Here is a 22,364-nt window from a genome sequence, read left to right on the forward strand (position 1 = left end):
CAGAAAATAGGATCTCCATTAAATCTATAACCATAAAGATATGTTTCTACCTGTGTCTTAAATTTTTTACTATATTAGAGTTATCGCTTAGAACCATGTTTGCCATAGGATCTCACCACATTAGCAACATTCGCACAGTGAGCACCTCTTTTTCCTTTAGTGTATGGAACTGTGACTACTTTGAAATAGTGCTAGTAATACATTCATTATTGTTGATTAATATAACCAATGATAAAAATAAAGATTTTTCAAAATTTCTCAAGTTTTATAATTTATAGTTTTACTTATAAAATGGATGAGTATAGGTCTGAATATTTTAATAAATTATTGTCTACTGAAAATATCAAAAAAAGATGGGAAATATATAATTAAGAAACCAACTCCCTAATAACCAAAATAAGATAAAAAATAAATATTTCTTCTCAAGTATTTGACTAGGTAAAGGACATTTCATCTTTTACTAATGCATTTGCAACATTTCAAAATCTTTCATAATTATTCTTAATCATAATAAATACACTCAAATATATATTAAACTTGTTGGTTTTGTATGTATTATCATTTAATACTATCATCACAACTGTTGATAGCCCAAAAAATTAAAATCAATTAAGTTGATCTAAAGTTTTAAAAGAAAATCGACCATTCATTAAATAAAAAAATTGGAACTTTGGTTATTTGGAAGGGTGTTACATTAGTTTGTTCTATAAAATTCAGAATAAAGGTAATGTATATATATAGTACACACCCACAGGTAGTTTCTTATAAAGACAATCTAAATTTGCTTGATGCAATTTTTTGAATAAAAAAAAGGTTTATATATGCCTCTATTCTGGTTATTTAATTAAACGAGGCAGAGCGATGGGTAGTCATAATGAAAATATATATTATATTAACTATAAAGGATTATAAAAGTTATGAGTAAAATTTGTAACAATGAAACAGTAAAGAGAGAAAAAGAACCAAATGAACTTATAATCTATTTATATTTATTAAACTAAAGTAATAAAATGTATCAAATGTACTTAAGTATTAAAAGTTAATATCATCAGTGAACCTTAAATGATATTAAAACAATAAAAAATACACCACCAGGCGAACCAGAATATGAATAAATTTTTTTAAAAAAATATGCCACAAGGCAAACCAGAAATTTTTTTTAAATGCATTTTTTAAAAAAATAATACGCCACAAGGCGAACCAGAAATTTTTTTAAATGTATTTTTTTAAAAAAATAATACGCCACAAGGCGAACCAGAACTTTTTTTTTAAAAAAAATGCGCCATAAGGTGAACCAGAAATTTTTTTAAATGTATTTTTTTTAGGAAGAAATATGCCACAATGCTTATGACAATAAAAATTAATAATTAACAAGTACAATCCATCATTACTCTTCCTTTAATCAAAATTTAAATGTGGTGAAATTTAATTCTCTGATATCTAGTTTGTGTATAAGCCTTGAAGTCATTTTTGATTGCAAAATAAATATTCATTATTCAATAAAACAAAAAAAAAAGATTATTAAAAATGCAATCTGTGTTGGCCTTTTTCCAAAATGCATTCCATATATTTGTTAATATATTTTTATTTAACCATAATTGTTGAAGTTTTCAAATCCTTGAACAAGTAATTTTTCCAAGTTCAGTATAAATTATAGGTTGAGCCTTGTGAATTTACAGCAATTTGGCAAACTTCTGGCAATAACTCATCATCTGTGACAAATATGTTGGTATAATAATAAAGTTATTCAACATATTTTGATCATATATATTGGCTTAGTTTTTACTGTTGATCTTTGATAAACTGATGTCTATTTTGTTGTTTATACAATTAAATCCAATTTCAATTTTAACTTGATAATCTTTTAATCTTTTAACATACATTGATTATCTTTTTTGAATAATTATATTATATGAAATTTGTGCTGAATAATCTTTTCTTTGATATTTAAACTTTTTAAAAGTCAATGTTTGAATTTTTGTAAGACTCTATTCAATTACAGACATAGGAAGAATCTTTAGAGATAACCAACAGATACAATCCACACAAAAGGCAAAGATCTGTCACGCCAGAGTCAGTTCAGAACACCAGTGAAATGACCTTGAACGACAAATCATAAATCTTGTGTATAGATCTATGGAAAACAATTTTTAAATATATCAATTATATAAATTGAATGATATGCATATTCTTAACATTTTTAGTTTGATATTCATTGCAAAAATCACAGACCAGGCTTTTTTAAAAGTTCTACATACATATCCTTTTTAAATTATTAAAACTGATTGTGTCTTTGATATAGATAATCTTTCTTTTTAAGAGTTGAACTATAAATTGTAAATATTGCATTGCAGATATCCAACATAATTTGAAATAGTAACAATGAAATTGTTGATGCGTCAAGAAGCCAGTGAACCCCCATTTTATTAGAATATTATTCTTTGAGTATTTCATTTTGAGATTTCAGTTCATTGATTACTTTTTGATTCATACAAATCTAATAATATTTAAAAATAAAATTTATAATAATTAAAAAAATTGGCTTTTAGTTAAATTTTGCCATTAACATCCATGATGTAGTGCATCACGTGCAAATTCATTTGCACTGTTAATTTTAGATAAATGTATAAGAAGTATCGATCAATACTTCCTATTTTTGTATTGGATTATTTGTAGGAGGAGTAGTATATATAAACTATTGAAATTATTGAAATGTTGAAGTGTTGTAGTGTTGAAGTGTCTGATTTACATTTAAATTTCTGATAATATATTCTAAAGTGATAATCAAGACATTAAACTAAATTAAAGAAATAAAAATAGAAATTTGTTTTTGAGTTTAAAATGTGATTTTTGTTTTCTTGCATAAATACTATATCTAATAAAGAAAATCAGCCTCTCTGAAAAAAAAATAGCCTCCCGTGAAGGAAGGAAAAAAAGCCTCCTATGATCAAGTCTTCAAAGTTAGAATTCTTGTGAATGATTTTATTTTATATTAATGTCTGACAAAACAATTGGTCCAATATTTTCCATCTGATAATTGAAATTTTGTATTCTTCTTTAATAGAATCTATGGACAATTTAAGATCCAGTGGCCTTGATACTTTTTTTTAAATTTTAAAGTAAAATCATTATAATTCAAAATTTTTTGAATTCATAACTAATAATCTCTTATTATTTTTCAAAATTGCTCTCAGTCTTCCAAATTCAGGTATTATTGCAATTTTTTTCAATTTCCTGTTTTCAATATGTATTATGCTGATTTACTTATAGTGTAAAGAATTGACCTGATTTATTTCATTTGTATTTATTTCCTTTGATGATAAAATATTAAATTGGAATTTAAACTATCTTTTTTAACATTGTTTTTCATAAAAGTATTGTATTCGTATAATCTTTTTTTTGTTTTTCAATAGATATATAAAATCAATGAATCTCTACATTTGTAGCATTTTTTCTTTAAGTAAAAACAATCAATAAAATTCATCAAGTGCCATTTTTCTAATTGTATATATTTTGTTAATGATATTCAACTTTCTTTAATGAAAGTTGAGAAATTTTGAGAATTAGACCAAACAATACTTCTGGCTAATCTGCAATAATAGTAAAACTTGAGAATAATTCATTAGTGAGTAATTATGGTTTTTGCATAATGGTATCTTGTAATATATATAATTGGTTGGACCTTTAAATACTCAAAACACTCCATTTCTTATAAAATATTTTGATACTAATTTCTTCTTTATATGTAATATGTGCATGTCTATATATGTCTTTAAGTCAACACATGAAATTTTTTGAATGTTAATAAATTAATTTTTTATATTCATTCCAAAAATTTTGCAATTATAAATTAAAGTGTGTACTAAGCAAATTAATAGAATAAAATATTTGAATTTAATTTGAATAATTAGAGAATATATTTCATAAGTAAACTTTTCCAATGGACAAATCCAAAGTTTTCTTTTATATAAAATAAGTAAACGATTAAAAGATCTGTGGTTTGTGGAAATATTTTGTAGTTTCACTGATATCATTAAATCCATAAATGGTTTTGAGAGGTTAAAATTAAAAATTGTATTAAGTGGGAGGCCAAAGGGTTATTAATTTGCGCATTTAAAAGTGAAGCTTGGGCTCTTAATTGAGAGTCCCATATGTTTAAAATATTTGGGTATATAGGATTGTGGATACTAAAATTATTTAAACCAGAAATGTCATATATTAATTAATATATTAATGTTTTTATATTCATTCCAAAAATTTTGCAATTATAAATTAAAGTATGTACTAAGCAAATTAATAGAATAAAATATTTGAATTTAATTTGAATAATTAGGGAAGATATTTCATAAGTAAACTTTAAATCCAAAGTTTTCTTTTATATAAAATAAGTAATTTTATGTCAGAGCCACAAGAATCATTTTGAACGAATAAATCCCACTCTCATAAAATGTATCTGGTACATTTAATAGCAAATTAATAATGATTATTCTTTAGTTCATCTATAGAATGAAAGTTTATTTTTATCCTCATCTTGTAATATGATAACAATTTGTAATAAGTTGAAATATCTTTTTGAATAAAGAATTGTGCTTTTGATAAGCAGATCATTATTGTAAATTAGAGGATTAAAAAAAGTGACATGTTTTCTTTTCATCTTGAATACATGCCTCTTTCCATTTGTTATCTTCATAATATTGAAGCTTAAAGCAAAGATCAATCACTATTAAAATTAAATTACAATATGTAAGGCAGCTTGGTGTACCAAAATGATCACAACTCACTTTAAAATGTGTAAATACAGTATCAGCTCGATTGTTATTACTACAATGCAAATAAGTAATAACTCTAGAAAATCCATCAATCCCAGCTTGAATAACAAATTTCCAGCGAATTAGTTTGTGATTTCCAATTTGCAACCATAAATAATGTCCATTATTTAATATCAGTGACAAAATAATATGAAATATATTTCTCATAGTCAGCCTTGATAATTAAAGTTTGAATGTTTTATTTCTAATCCACACTATGGGAATTTATCCATAAGTGCCATTCTTTTCGAAGGTTATCTTTGAATGGCTTATTAATCACAATATCAAACAGCTGACAAATGCTAGTCAGCCGTATTTGAACTACATATATTCATGTTATACATTTTATATATTAATTGGTTTTTTTTAAAAGCTAATAGTTGCATATTTTTTTTTTGCACTAAGATTGTAATATGTAAATTCCACCATTGTAAGGGGTCAGTTTTAAAATTAACTATCAGTTTTTTAAGGTATTCTTCCAGTTCATCATTGTTAAATGCATCATTACCAATTTTAAACTTGGCCCACTAATCATGGCAAATAAGTAAACTGATACAATCTGGCATTATTCCATCCATTTGCAGCTGCTACTAAATTGCTAAATTAAACTTGAATAGCCATGTCACAAGGGTCTAGATTCCCTCCAGAAAAGGTGAGTATGGTCATCAGAACCAGCTTCATAAAATTTTTTGATTTTTGAATGTGTGTGGAATGATAAGTGATAAAATAATTATTTTTTTTGACTTTAAACTGTTCATTTTATTTTCTTTTTAGACGCTTTTTAAGACTTTTGAATATTATAGTACTTCATATTTTCTAATATCATCTAATTTTAGTTTGAAATGGAGTATAGCAGTAAATATTAGAAATGACTTTAATTCAATAATAGAGTGAGATATACTGCATGTCAATTCAATAACAACTTCTAACTTATTTAATTGTTAATGCTCCCTTAGTGCATTATGCTAAGAAATGTTGAATATGTGTGAGGGTTCTCTCTTTGTTACATATTCCATATTTGCAGTGTACTCTATTGATTGTGAAATATAAACTATAAGTTGAATCTATCTACGAGGATATTTGTTTCTCTATCATAGCATTAGTTGCTTATTACTGATAATTTAATTAATATTAATGTTATAATTAGTTGTAATGCATACAGATATTTTGTCTCTTGAATTATGCTTAATGAACTACTATAAGGGATATATATATTGTACACCTTGTAATTTTAACTCTTAATTTTTTAATTTTATTCTGTTGTCATTACTCAAGTCACTGAAAAAATACGCCGGCAGATCACATGTTTTAAGAATAAAAGTTATATAAATTAAAAGATTTCGTAATTGGACTTCAGTAAACACAGTAGGGTCATCTCTTAAAGTATAGAGTATGTAAGAATTCTTTTTTCAACAATTTTGTGAAAATTGGTGAAATAAATCTGGAAAGGACCGATTAAAAAAAAATATATTTTATATAAATATTAAAACTTTTAGATTCAATTGAATAATCATCTGGCCAATTGCAAAAATTTTTTTTAAAATTCCATATGTGGTTGAATCATCTAAGATTGCTAATACCTCATTTGAATCTATAAAAATTCTATATAATTATTATAATAAATTAATTTCCATTATATGAATATATTTTTAATAAAAAGTTTAAAGGTAACAAGTTCAATGAATTTATTAGGAACATAGAATTTTTCAAATAAAAATACATTTTATATTAGTAATAGATTTTCTTTCTAAGAATATCTTATAATAAAGTATAAATATATTACAATTCTGTAAGTGAGAGTGAGACACCACATGTGATATTATTGCATCATCTCTTTAATTCGGCAGGAAGATCAAACATTGCTCTCTGCGGGTACAGATGGGGAATAATTTTCAAGTTGTTCATCTGATTCTGTATGATACTGGACAAGTTGTTAGGAAGAATTTGACTAAATGAACCATCGATCAAGTATTGGGAATTATGTCAATTTTAAGAAAGAATTTTTTTTTTTAAAAAAAAAAGGGGGTGTTTAAATATGTGATAATATTCCTGTGGCAGTGTAAAAAGAATAATTTTTTTTAATAATTTACAAAGCCACTTCTAAACTGGATTTGGGCTTTAAAAATCAAACAAAGCATTGCCACATAGTACCAATTACAAAAGCATTTGATTATATTATGATTATAAGTAGATAATTATTAAATCAGTTCAATAATTTACCTATTATGTTTAGTTTGTACCTCCGAAAAATTTTATAAAGATCAATATTAATTGATATCATACAGATAATAAGTGTGGCTAATATTGTTTAGACAGAAAATAATCTTTTTAAATACAAATAATTATTGGTGAATAAGAATATTAATTGTAAAAGGAAATCAACGTCGGGTAGTTATACTGAAGTCTATCATATTATCAATAAAAACATTTTTTGAAATCACATACAGAACTATAGTTGTGCTGTAGGCTCAGATATGTATGTAGAAATATTGAGAGAAAGACTCTCATAATTTTATGTAAATAATTTTTTCTGACTTACCAATTAATTGAAAAACAGCCACTCAAATATATTTTGGAATTACCTTAATTAACATCTTAAAGAGAAGTATGGCTCAGTAGGAATCCTGATGAAAACTACAAAGTACAAATATGATAATAAATACTATAGATACTAAGCCATGTTCCCTCTTATTGAATAAACACATGGTCTTAACTTTTATGTGAAAAAAGTCACAATCAATTTTTTTATTTTTGTTTAGTTAATAATTCTAATGACTATATTGGCTTCTCTCATATAATAAATTGTTTATTAATAAAATTGTTACACAATTTAGGATAGAAATATAATATTTACAATTCAATTATTTTAGGGCTTAGAGCCGATAAGCCATAACTGGTAAATAACTCGTTTATCTAGCGTTTTAACAGGTAATAATCTCTAAGCAATTTACTACTAGCTATAAGCCGCTTGCTATGAAGAAACAAACCATTTTTTATATATTATTTATTAGTTAATTTAATGATATTTATCTATATAAAGCTATCACACGATTTACAGGATTTTATGAAAATTGATTTAAAATAATCCAAAATACAATTATATTTTTATGCGGATTACTTTATTTTATAAAAGGAAAAGAAAATTAATAATTTAATACTTCAATCAATTTCCTTATTAAGTGATTGGTCGTAAAAATATAATTACGATAATATTTTTTCAAAAATTTGTGTAACATTTATGTAATATCACGGGTGCCAATAAAAGAATGCCCATAAAATATATAATACGTAAGTCGGTAAGTAAGCAATTTATTTTGTAATATCAGAATAAAACCGTTGTTTGATAAAAAAGGGAAGTAAATCTGCAAGAATATGAAAAACTAATAACTAAATATATAAAATTTTTTTTCATTTAGATGGATAAGATACATCAGTATGGAATGCCATGATATTTTTTTTTTTTACATAAATTCATATTTTAAAAATTTAGTAATCAAGTAGAAAATCTTGAATTTAAAGTCACATGATCAATATTTAGTTACAGGTAAATTGATCAGCGACTAAACCATAACGAGCCTATAATGAACGCTGGAAGATCTGATTTTAATCCAAATTTATTGAAAACTTTTCTTGAATGGATTACAGTGAATTTGTTATTATATCAATTGATAATTTAGTTAATTAATAAGTCTGTAAAATGGAAATAATGAACAATCCATACTAAATTAAATATTAAACCATACATTTCGTACTGTAAATAGTAAACTGTGTCATACACTCTTGATTTTGGTTATAAATAATCGTTCACAATATAAAATATTAAAAGGATTTCCTATAGTTGCTAATCTATAGTAATGGCGATAATTTAGTATAATGAATAATAAGATTAATTAGAATCCGATTATTTCAGTCGAATCCAAAGGTAAATTCGTCATCTATTTTAAGATTAATTAATTGTTTTGATAATAAATAATTATAATATTTCTGTTTTCTAACTCATTGATTTTGGTAAATCAAAATGTCGATGGTGATAATCAAAATCTGTATTTTTTATTTATTTATTTTTTTTTCATTTTATAATATAAGTAATTATATCTAACTTTTAACAATTAAAATTTTCCTTTAATGGATATATTTAGATTAATTACCGATTAACCAAAAATGTGAATGTACCACATGATGATTCAACAATTCAGTAAATCATTTCACCGCTTTCATTTATTTTACTACGGTTAAATTTTTTTTTTTTTTGAACTATTGATCCTTTTTTCTTTTATTCTTGAATCAAAAAAGTATAAATTTAATAAAAGTTTCATTCTATAAAATTGGTATGAATGAAAAGTTTAATTCATAAAATGGATAACCATTATTTCTTAAAAAAATTCAATCAGTATAATAAAAAGCAATTGTCGATTTTTCATTTTCTTTTCTATTTCAAAAAAAAAAAAATTATCAATTATTTGAAAATTTTTTCTTTTTTCTTGCCTATGACTGAAATTAAAATTTTATTTTATTTTATTTTCTTCTTTATTACCGATTTTTAAACGAATTAATTCATTTAATATGGATCATGATAACAATATCGGCGATATTCAGGTCGAAATTTCAAAAAAAAATATTTTGGATGAATTTACTGGTCAAGAAGATATCGCGCAAGAAATAATCAAAGTAGTATCCGTGTTAATGCAATTGGGACATTTTGATTACAGAAAGTTCGAAAATGAATTAATAGGAACAGATAAAATGAAAGATTATTTAAAATTCTTAAAGAATGAGCTCAAAAACTGGTAAGTAATTATTTATACTCCCCTTATTTATTTTTCGCAAGAAAGATTTTTAACGAACTACGTTTCTACCAATTCTAGGCAAACTATAGTTGATCACGCACAAGAACAGTGTTATTATTTAACGTTCTTCCCTGCTCGTCATATTTTGGCATTCCATGATTATTTCACATCGGAAAAACCAGATAAAGAAAATGAAGAAGAATGTAAAACATTGGTTAGATTTGTGAACAACAAAGCTAAATTACCATCTCGTAAGGATATTCAAGGAATTTCACGTGGATCTAAAGATTATCGCAAGATTCTATGCGAGATTGGAAATGAATTAGAAAAAATTTTTAAAAGTATTCCAAAACAATCACGCGGCGGACTTAAAGCTGCTGAGGTTTCCGGACAACGCACAACGCTGAATATTGTTAAAAAGGGTAAATTATTTATTGCTGCTTGTGCTGACAAAACAAGAGTTCCAAACATTATTATGTCATTATATGTCAATAATGGAAATTATCCGGAACCGTGGCAACTCTTAATATGTACTACTTCAACTACGATGGAGGAATTAACTATCTTCATAAAAAGGAGTTTCTTTGCATCAAAAAATGGATATGAAAATCACTTATTTTGTATTGCAAATTTAGAATTATTAGACTTTGAATTACAATATGATTTAGTTAATCAAATTAGATCAATGAGAGATCAAAAAGATTTTCTTCTAGCGCTTATTTGTTACAGAGAAAATGGAATTCATCATCACATTTTAGATCAATTTTCTTCAGATGTCGTCGTGACTGATGGATTAAACAATGAAGCTATGAGGGAAGTTTATAGGGAATTGTGTCAGAATGTTATTCGTGTTTCTTCCGACTTATCGGGACAAGGCAAAACTGAATGGATTAAAGAGGATAGTTTCAATAAAAAGAGATTCCCACGTAGCTTTTTAATAAGTGATGATATGGAATTTGGCAGACTTGTACGTCAATTTAAAGAATGTAAACTCCAACCGGTAGAAAGTTTACATATCAATATAGTATCATCTAACTACCCCGAAGACGTCAATATGTTTTTATTTGAATTATTAACTTTGGGTATAGCCTCTACTAATGTTGATGTAGCTTGCCTACCTCCTTCGGAAACACCTATATATATATTTGTCGAAATAGCTTCAACTACTGAACAGTATTTACTTAATTCTCTTCCTATGGCAGGATATTTATTGTCCAAACATTTAACTTGGGATATTAAAAGTTTGAAAATCTCTCAAGATATTACTAGTCCAATTCAGATTACTTGTAATTATTTGAATTTATTAGATCTTGATGAGATAGATGCAAAAGAAATCCTTTTTCGGACCGATAATGCAATTAAAGAACCGTTACCCGTGGAACGTTGTCAAAATCTTATCGAGAAATATTTTTTTAACGAAAACAACAAAGACATTTCCTCATTTAGATTTGTTGAAATATTTGTTAATGTTCTAGCAGATCAATTGGTTCGATTTTCATCAAGTCAATTCTTTACAGTAGATAATTTGAAATTAATGGTAAAAGAAACTAATATCAGAAAACTTATATTAAAAACCTTAATGGATGGTTCAAAAGATTTTGCAACTAGATCTATTAAAACAAGAGAGGCACAATTGGAATCTACAAATACTGAAGATGAAAACGCTCGTCTTGGTACAATTGTTCAATGGGACGACTCAGATCAACCTATAGTATTCTTCAATTCTCAAACTCCCAATACAATATCTGCCTTATATCGTGACAGAACTAAAGTTCACGAAAATGTTAAGACTTTATTAAAAAGTCAAGTTATTGGAAATAGAACAAAATGGGAGTTAGATGATTATAATTCGATGTCTACGGATGCACTTCTTGTGAAGTTAGAGTATTTAGCGCAAAGTTCGACAGAAAAATTAAATCTTCCTGAATACGCTTTATCTGGTGATAATCTAATAAAAATGGCCTTAATTCTTTTAAGAGCACGCGCGAATATTCCAGTTATAATTTGTGGTGAAGCAGGCTGTGGCAAGGTGATTATTATATTTCGTTGTTATTTATTTTCATTATCACTTTTTTTTAAATATTTTACTTGAATTTTATATCTTTTATAGACAAGTTTGATTGCCTACTTGGCTTTGATGGTTGAAGTTCAATTCCAGTCTCTTAACCTTCATGCTGGAATTGATGAAAAAACTATTATGATGTTTATGGATGATTCTCAAAAGAAAGCAGAAAAAGGCGAGATTTGGTTATTCTTTGATGGGATCAATACTTGCAATTATATAGGTCTACTTGCTGATTTAATATCTTATCAAATGTTTAATGGAAAATTAATACATCCAAATATTCGTTTATTCTCCGCTTGCAATCCATACCGCCTTCGTACAAAATCCCAAAGTGAAGCTGGTTTAACAAATAGGGTTAAAAAATTTGAAGAACGAAGTAATCTTGTTTATCAAGTAAAACCACTTCCTGATCAAATTTTAGATTATGTTTGGGACTATGGTATTTTAAAATCAAAAGATGAACGTAGATATATTCAAATTATGGTAGAAAAAGAACTGAAAAATTTAGCACTTCCCGTATTTGTGGAACTTTTATTTGCTTCTCAAAATTTTATTCGAAAAGTTGAAGAACCATATAGTGTGAGTCTACGTGATGTCAAGCGAGCTATGAAATTGGTGATATTCTTTTATAAATCTCTTCAGAATCGTCCTGCTTATAGAAATGGACATGTATATCCACCGCCTGGAAATCCAACCATATTGATTAGATCTTATGTCCTGGCACTTAGTCTTTGTTATCATTCTCGGTTATATGAACAAGATTTACGTAGACAATATCGTTATGAAATGGAACGAATATTGCAGGACCACAAAGCATATGTAGAGGAAAATATGTTTGTTAAAATTATTCGTGAAGAACAAGAAGATTATATTAAGAGGATGCAATGTCCACCTAATACAGCATATAATGAAGCTTTATTAGAAAATGTTTTAGTTACGATCGTATGCATTTTGACAAAAATTCCTCTGTTCCTTATAGGAGCACCAGGCTCTTCAAAATCTTTAGCAATTCATCTTATAAGCTTGAATTTACGTGGAGCCGATTCATATGATAAATATTTTAGGGAATTACCACAGATTAATTTAATTCCACATCAAGGTTCTTCATTTTCAACTTCTGATGGTATTATCAAAGTTTTTGATAAAGCGAATAGGTTTCAGGAAACAACTTCCAGTCAATTTCCTGTTATTAGTGTTGTTTTACTTGATGAAGGTAGTTTCATTTATATTTAATATACACTATTACTAAGTTTTTCGACATTATTTATTATTTATAATATTTTCTGTTTGTCATAATTTTCTTTTCTCATGTGTCATTCTATAGTTGGTTTAGCTGAAACAAGTCCTTACAATCCATTAAATGTGCTTCATTCCTTACTTGAACCAAGTTATCCAGCTACAGGGCCAACTGTTTCAGTGATAGGAATATCTAATTGGCGCTTAGATAACAGTAAAAGTAGTCGTGCACTACTTGTTCAGAGGTACATTTAAGTAACAATTGTTGTATAATTTACAATTTCACTATGTAGTATGTACACTTATATTTTCTTACGTTTTTTGCAGACCACAATTTGATTTGGATGATTTAGTTGATACAGCTGAACGTTTATTAAATAAAAGAGTTGTTAGATGTCAAAGAGGGGCTTTAAGACCTTTAGCTGAAGCATACTTGAATTACGAAAAACATGGACAATCTTTGCCTAATTTCCACGGTCTTCGTGATTATTATGCGTTGGTTAAGCGACTTTCATTATGTGAAATGACTCCAGAGAATATTCAAATGGAATTAGCCCGTAATTTTGGAGGGACAGAAAACCACGTTAAATTATGTGAAAAGTATTTTGGGAATGTTCTAAAAATGTTTAATAATCATAAGCCGTGGTTATATAAACAAATTCCAATTGAACAATTAATCGCTTCAAATTTAGATGATTCTGATGCGCGTCATTTAATGGTTATCGGTAAAAGTGATTCAATTATAAATTTATTAACTTATCAGTTAAGAATGAGAGACTTGGATCCTGTTGTGATTTTAGGATCCCAATTTCCCGATGATCGGGATGATTATTATTACAGTGTTTTGAAGAGAATCATGGTAATAATTTATGAGAAATATTCTTTCTTTTACTTATATTATATATAAACATAATTTTATAATTTTAGATGTGCGTTGAAGCAGGCAGACCATTGATTCTAACAGATTTGGAAATAATTTATGGTAATTCTTTTATTTGTTATCTTAAGTATAATAATTACATTAAATAATTTTTTATAATTTAATAGGGAGTCTTTATGATTTATGGAATCAAAATCATATCGTTGTGGGAAGTAAAGAAAATGTCAAATACTTTACGAGGGTTGCACTTGGAGCATATTCTAATCCTATGCTGTAAGTAAATCTATTAAATTTATCGTATATATATTTTTTATTTTATTTTAAAGTATTTTAAATAATAATGAATTTTAGTTACGTTTCGCCGAATTTTAAATGTATTCTTGTCATGGATGAGAAAAATGTGGCTTCAGCTGATCCTCCACTTCTTAATCGGTTTGAAAAGCAAAAAATGTCAATTAATGACACTCTTAATAATAAACAAAAATTACTTGTTGAAAATATAGGTGATTGGACAAGAAAAATGTCGACTCTGATTGGAGTTACTCAATTACGTAATAAATTCACCCAGAAGAATCTATTCATTGGATTTGATAAAGATGAAACCTTACAAAGTCTAATTATTGACATCACAAAGAATAATCCAGAAGCAGATAATGATGAAATTTTAGAAAAATGCAAGGAATGTTTAATCGCAACAGCATCTTCTGACGGAGTTGTAAGAGCCGAACAATCAGCTTTAGAAAAAGATGAAGTTGATCGATGGAAACAGGTTTATTTCCGCAAACAGCATCACAATAGTCTTTATGATTATTTTGCTAATCAAGAAGATACGTTATCGGATCCTAATGGACATTTAGTGATTATAAATACATTTTCTAATATCAATACGGATGTTAAGTCTTGCTTACAAGAACTTGCAAGTTGTCAAGTAGATAAATTGTCGATTTTCAAAACTGAAGCTCAACTTTCAAATCGGGTAAGTTAAAGCAATGATTTAATAAGTTAATACATGCTTTCTTAGGTAACTTATTATAACTCCATATTTATAGGTAAAACACTTCTGGTCAGAATCAACCGATCAAATGTTAATTCTTCAATGTGATTTAACTACCGTTAATACTGGATGTATTAAACTAGCCAAATTCATTATTGAACAATTTCGAAATGAATATATATCAAAGAGAGATCAAATGGAACGGGAAATGCCTACGAAACATGCATGTATCATTCTTCATATTCATCGAGATCAAGAATCCACTTTTACATCTTTTAATTTCATGTGCGGTTGGAAACAAATGACTATTGAAACATTATCAGGAAGTGACGTTCCTACATCAGGTCTCCTAGATGAATCGTTAACTCGTATTGTTAATTCAACTTATCCATTCGAAAAAATTTTACAACAAGAACTCTTATGGTGTTTATCGTGTATGAAATATCCATCGAACGACGAGTCAATCAATTATATAAAGTAAGCGATATTATTTATTTGTATGATATTTAATAATTATATTTATTAAGAATTTTTTTGCATTAAATTATTTTTTAGGACATTAAACGAAAAAATTCTAAAACATCCAAATTTTATTGAATGTTTGAAAAAAAGAGTCCTTGTATGGGTTGAAGAGAATTCTACAAGTGACTGGCAATATAAGATAGCATCAAATAAACAAAATTTATATCCATACCCTTCATTTTCTGCAGCATTACAAGCTCACGTTAGAACACTTTTTAGAGAACCGATAGCGCGGATTTTATACGCTTTAGAAAGATTATCGGCGATAAAAACATTTTTCTATGTTTCTGATCAAACAAAGTCAAAAAAAGGAAACTATGAGAAATTACTTAAATTTTGGGAACAAATTTTTATGGATAACAAAATTGTCAAAATTGATGATATACCAAATCCAAAACCTGATGGATATAATATGCCGGCGGAAAGTTTACTCGATCTTGAATTTCCTTTTTCATTTTATTATATGAAACAAATTGATAGTTTTAAAAGACATTATGAAGAAGAAATATTGATATTACAAAGGGATGATGACAAAATTGACGACGAAACTAATGAACTTTACGATTATGTGATTGAAGATCATTTAAAAGAGTTTAAAAATAATCTTCTTACGTCGATTCCGCAATTAAAAAATTCACCTCTTGAATGGGAATGGGCTTCCGAATTATATTTTAAAGATTTTGTAACCGTTATTGTGTCAAAAGATGGAGAGACAAAGAATAAAAAAATGTTAACAATAATTTTAAGATTACTCATCGGTACCGATAAAGTGCGTCAACCAATTTTCCTTCACTCATATTGGTGGAGGAATGCTAACGAAGTTTTAGCTCTATTACAATTAGCTCAAATGTCTCCCATAATAATTAAAAATATTGAAATTCAAGGAAATGCTATTATTAGAGGAAGTTTGGAAAAATATCTAGTTAAAGAAGTGACAAAACTAATGTTACAGCGAATTTGTGGAAATTTTGAAGTCGCAGAAAATGCTCATTTGATCGATAAATGGCAGCATGATGTTACAAAAGTATTATCTCTCGTTAATAAAATAACTAGAGCAAAGAATTTACCAGATCTTCAATTGTTACGTATTGTAAACGATCTAGTTGCAGCAAAGACCATTCCTTTAGATAGCATTAAAGAAATTGTTCAACTTGGATTAAGTTTAGACGAGCAAGAAGTTCTTTCCGAAGAATTTATCAACACCGTATTTGATAAGCTGGATAAACTAGAACAAAATGAGAAAAATATAATTCCAAAAAGAACATTTATCATGAGATGCCTTGCATTGATTCCTATCAAATCAGATACTCTACTAAGTTTTTATAAAAAATTATTCTCGAATGAACCTTTTCCATTAATGGGTGCAATCATTGAAAGGATATTTATTAAAGAAGACGTAGAAAATGAGGGCATTTTCTTTACGATACTTACAGATTTCGAAGAAGCTGTAAGACAATCTGCTCGGTTAAATCTTATTAATAAATGTTTAGGAGATTTGGATACAAACATGGCTACTTTATGTTGTGATACCATTGAACAAAGCTTCTTCATGAATGAGAAATTGGAAAATTTCGCGGCTTTTTTTGGACCGGCTCTTGAAGCTTTATATAAACAAGGAAGACCACCGTTACAAAAAATAGTTTCTATTGCATTCCTTAAAGAATTCGTTCGTCGATTCTGGGATAGTTTTCTTCCGAAAGATAAAAATAATCCCCTTGTATTTGACAGAGCAGATGAAAACAATTTTAATAATGAAATAATTAATCAAATCAATAATATTTTGACTTTTTCTCATCCTTTGATTCATTCACTTAAAATTTATTTTTTAAGAGATTTATGTCGGAGAGGTTTTTCAATTGATGACATTAAAAGATTTTGTGAAGCTCAAAAAAATTTTTTACCGTGGCTTAGGACTTTCAACTGGGAAGATATTAATGAAAATCGGTTATCTTTTAATCCATATTGTAATATGCCCGAATATAATGAAACAGAAAACAGCTTTATGGCCTTCTATAGTGTAGGAAATAAGGCACCTTTCCAAACATATATCCAAGGAGTAAAGCAGAATATGACTATAACAGCAAAATTATCTTTCATGGGACTCTTATTTGTACGTCTTCATGCTTTAAGAGCTTCAAGAGAATGGCGACATTCAGAAGTGCAATCGGCTGATTTCTTGACTAAAGAACTTACCGGAATAAACTTATCGAATTCATTTAAAACAATTGCAACAAATATCTTATCGAATAAGCAACCTTTACTTCAAATTGTCAATCCAGAGATTAATAATACCGATTTGTTTATAAAATCTGTTATCTCACATATTTTCGCATTCCATGCATTGGTTGAACCGAATTCATCTCAACTTGCAATGTATCTACACAATCTACAAAATTGTCAGAATATGTTTATTTTAACGTGTATGTCCGACGTGGTATCAATGGTGTTAAATGCAATTCCTGAAGTCAAGACGAGATATGCCTGCAAATGCGGATGTATATATATAGTTGGAGAATGTGGCAATGTTGTTCAAACTGGTAAATGTCCAAATTGTGGAAGTACAATTGGTGGAGCGAATTATAATAAACCAGAAGCTGGGAATACTAGACTTGATGCTGGTCCGGTTCACCAAATAGCAGTAAATGATCAATCAGGGTATATTGGAGAAACAGTTAATCAAGATCTGTATCATTCCGTCAGATCTCTTCCTCCTACATCGTATCGTATGCTACATTTAATTATTCATGTTCTTATTGGAGCGTCTGCACCTCAACCTGCCCTTGCCTTTCTTCAAAAAAATAATAAAGTCGCTTTAGATTCTGAAAAATATTGTATGGATCATATTCAAAATGACTGGGACATTCTCAAGAAACTTCTTAATTGTTCAGATGCGGTATGTTTAAAATTTTTTTTTTTTTCTGTTGTTATACCTGTCCAATTAGTAAAATGAATAAAATTATTAACCAAAAAAATATCTATGATTTAACTAGAATTTGGCGTTAGCGTTCCATTCACTAATTTCTTTAATGATGGAAAAACCTTTGCCGAATCAGCAAATAAATACATCTGCTGAACGCACGAATTGGGAAACAATGTTCCATAATAATTATATTGCACCACTAACTAAAAATATAAACGAGACAGCAACCAATTATCGTATGAAATTAGACGAAGCTCTAACTAAAAATAAAAAAGGTAACTTAATTGAATGTGAAATTAATCAGACTTTGGTTATGGATAAACAATATCGAAGTGAGAATTTACCAAATTTATGGAGAACGATTGGAATAATTAATTTCGATAGTTTTCGTGCTTATTATATGAGTGATTTGACAAGGAGAAACGACGACCATCCATTTCTCTCTGTATTTTTCAAACATTCTAAACAAATAGAATTACTCAAACATCTTTTACCTATCGTAAAATTTGTTCAAATTTTGAATGCCAAACTTGGATATCAATTAACAAGGCAAACGGCAAAAGATATGAATTTCAGACAATTTATAGAAAAGGAATCCAATGATGGTAGAAATGAAGAAATTTTCAATAATTTGAATACCGCTTTTAATGATTTTAAACTTGGTTGGAATACAGTAATACCTTTCGTAAATCGATATCAATGTCATGAACTTCCCAATGAAAAACCAGTCATGGGTTATAGTCTTCCAGTTATTTTTGGTTTAGTGGAACCGAAAGATGCAGGAATTTTCTTATGCGCTATTTTAGATTATTTGGTTGACTTGCAAAACCAGTTCTTACAAGAAGTTATAGTAATTCCACCTGGAACTTGTAAATCTCTCAAGTTTTTAGATGAAATCACATTTGATATCGAACTAGCAATTTCGAAAACAGAACCAGTTATACCCAATGGATATTGCTTTCAATCTCTACGTCTTGATCATGTTCGTTCTGGAAATATTATAAATTTTGTTTGGGATGATGAGATTCTTGCATATAGTCAAAGAAATTTAGCAATTGCAAGAGGAGAAGATATTGTGTATGATTTGACAAAAATTGAAGCGGAATTGGCAAATATTCTAGTTTTCGAGAAAGTTTATATAGAAACTCTACCAGATTCCCAATTATATCTTGAAACTTTCCCGTATCACATGGAGCTATTTCAAGGATGTATGAGAAGAATTCTTAGTGATATTAAGAATCAAATAACCCAAGAGCCAATCCCGATCGAAAAAATGAATCCATTAGGTTTTTCTATAAATTCCCGTTTAGAATACGCTTCAAAATCGACTATAGATAACTCGTCAGAAATTTTGTCATCATTGGAAATACTTCTATGTTTCGTCAAGCGTACAGCAGTTGGAGATGGAGACAGACCCATTAAGGATTTTGTCTTACAATGGATGAAACTATCATCATTGTATGAACATAGAGAATTCTCTAAAATTTTAGATATTGATTTAAGACTTAAACACTTGGTGTCCTTATATGAGCTCGTCGAAGAACAAGTTGCCGATGTTAAAATTAAATATATTCACGAAAAATATCAGGAAAAACTTTCAACGGATATGGAGGCGGCAATAATGGAATCTTTAGGTTTTAAGCAGCAAACTACAACGAAAAAAGTTATACCAGCAGAGGCATTCGCTTTAGCTTTAAAACGATTCATGCTACGATTCTTAACTTTAGAAAGTCAAAAGGAAACGGATTCATTAAGCATTTATTTACAAGATGGTTCATTAAATTTTTGGCCTTCAACAGTTCCAGAGGAACTTATTGATGAATTGTTTCCAGAAAATTTATTTGTAGCTAATACATATGATGCTTATAAATTCACAGTGAAAAAGATTGAGGTAAGAAAATTTATAATATATATTTTTATATATTTAAATAATATTAATCTAAAAAAAAATTTCTAATTACTTAAATGAAAAAACATGTATATGTCGCTAAAAATAGAATCAATGATTTAACAAATCTAAATCAAACGGAACCTACCGCCAGTAGAATGCTTCAAGAAAATCAAGAAAGGGCCGACAAAAATTTGATATGTAGAAACTCTTTTTCTTGTTATTCGATTTTTTAAATTTATAGTATATATTAGTGTTGCGTGCCGTAATAGTTATGAAAGAGTTGGAAGGTTGTGACAACGTTTTGCCGTAATTTTCCAACCAGTTGTAATTGTAATTGGTGCAAGATTTAATCCTAGTTTTATTTATTAATATTGATTTAGATATTTTAATAATTTTTTTGTATCACACGAACATTTTTAATAAAAATTCTTAGGTAAAAGTATTAAATATTAAAATTATAGTTTACTATTTACCATTTAATACTGAAAAATTTATTCATAAATAATTATATACAAATGTGTATATCTAGATTCATCACCATATTCCTCTCTTTCATTATTATTAAAATGAGCATTAGGGTGAAAAATTGGAGATGGGAAATCAAAAATATTCAACTCGTCGGTGCTCGGGCGTCCTTATCTTACGGGGGGGGTACAATCTTAACGTACTCCTGGCGGCCCGAGCTTAGAAGCACGTGCGTTAATTCCGGCCAGTTCCGTACGTTAACATCGTACGCCCCAGTGTACGTTAAGGAACCCCGGGTCTTTTTCCGTTAAATCACGTGACTTATTTAATTCTGGTCAGAATTAAATGATCGGCATATAAAATATCCTTTTTTGGAATAAAGCGAGATTTAAACATCACAGGTCTAAATTTACCCAAAAAATCAAATCATATCGGCTGATTAGAAAAGCCTCCCATAATTTTATACGCTAATGACAATAAGTAACCCATCAGTTATATAATGAACCCATCAATTGAGCTTAAATATTAATTGGCTTGATTTTTCCAATCAGCCGATATGTAACAAAAAAAAAAGTTATAACGAGAAAAAGTTCTTATATAAAAAAAAATTACGTAAAAAAAATGGGTTAGTCTATAAAAAAAAATACAACCGACCCGAGTCACCCGACCTTCTCAGGATCGATAATCTAACCAAAAAGGATATGTATAATTCTCTAATTATATAATTAATAACAAATCTAATTTCGGTAATAATAGCGATGATCTGCAATTCGGAATTCATACCTGAACTTACTTTAATAATTTAGAAAATAAAGAGCGAAAAAAATCTTACGCTAACATGGAATAGATTAGGCACAAGCGGAAAATACATTACACAATTCAAAACTATTTATACATGCTAAACTAAACGTTACGGTTACACGTTGTATTTTTTTAGTTATATAGATTTTGCTTTGGGTTTTTTTCATATATCATATGATTTTTATTATATAATTCCCTTCTCTAGTATTATGTAGTTTCTCACAATTGTGCGATTTTTGCCATTAATTAACCTGACGATTGGTAATTAAATTAATAAAAATATGTACAATAGAGTAATGAATGGAATCACAAAATTATTTTTTACCAACAATTGTTTACTAGTAAAAGAATCTTTTTGTTCTAACTATAAGAAATAGCAATTGAGAGTATGAAGCTTTCATCTATAATGTTGTTTCAATCAATAACAAATTTTTTTAAATAATATGCTTGTTCAGTCAAAATAAATTTATTTTTATATTCCTTCAATCAAACTCTGTAGTCTTTAAGGAATAATCGTTAATTAGATTACTAAAAATATATTTATGAATTAACCGTTTACTTGAGGAGTATTCGAATTGGTATTTAGTCTTTTTTCGTGTTTCTTTTCTTTTCAGGATTGTTGAGAAAATATTGTATTGTACAACTGAAGAAATATAATCCCAAGTTACCATTTATTTTATTTTATTTCATTTTTTTTTTACATTTTTCTTTTATTTAGTCAAATATGGCTGGAAAAAACAAAAATAAAATTAATCTAGTATTTATTAAAAAGACGAATACGTTATCGTTTCCCTATAAAAAAAGTTGTCCAAACACTGTTCAGTTTTTTGTTCGGAAAATTAACTCCGTTTACTTGACATTTATTGGACATTTATCATGATATTGTACGTTTTTTATGTAGTCGAAATTTCTCAATCTCTGCATCTTGTATTAAATTGTAACAAATATTGTATAATAACGTGCATGTGTTCGGAAAATTGAATATTTATAAGACA

General features: G+C 27.9%; 1 protein-coding gene across 1 annotated transcript; it reads left to right on the forward strand.

Moving 5' to 3' along the window:
- Positions 1-9,371: 9,371 nt before the first annotated feature.
- Positions 9,372-20,555, forward strand: OCT59_024436 (uncharacterized protein; the record flags this gene model as incomplete). The annotated part of the gene is made up of 12 exons (XM_066135429.1): positions 9,372-9,595; positions 9,674-11,624; positions 11,706-12,873; positions 12,985-13,141; positions 13,224-13,755; positions 13,824-13,878; positions 13,944-14,049; positions 14,128-14,752; positions 14,826-15,247; positions 15,326-18,185; positions 18,283-20,103; positions 20,210-20,555. The coding sequence occupies 12 exons, from the start codon at positions 9,372-9,374 to the stop codon at positions 20,216-20,218; spliced, it is 9,930 nt and encodes a 3,309-aa protein (XP_065991452.1). The 3' UTR covers positions 20,219-20,555.
- Positions 20,556-22,364: the final 1,809 nt, after the last annotated feature.

The sequence above is a fragment of the Rhizophagus irregularis genome, chromosome 4, assembly GCF_026210795.1.
Source record: "Rhizophagus irregularis chromosome 4, complete sequence".
NCBI lineage: Eukaryota > Fungi > Glomeromycota > Glomeromycetes > Glomerales > Glomeraceae > Rhizophagus > Rhizophagus irregularis.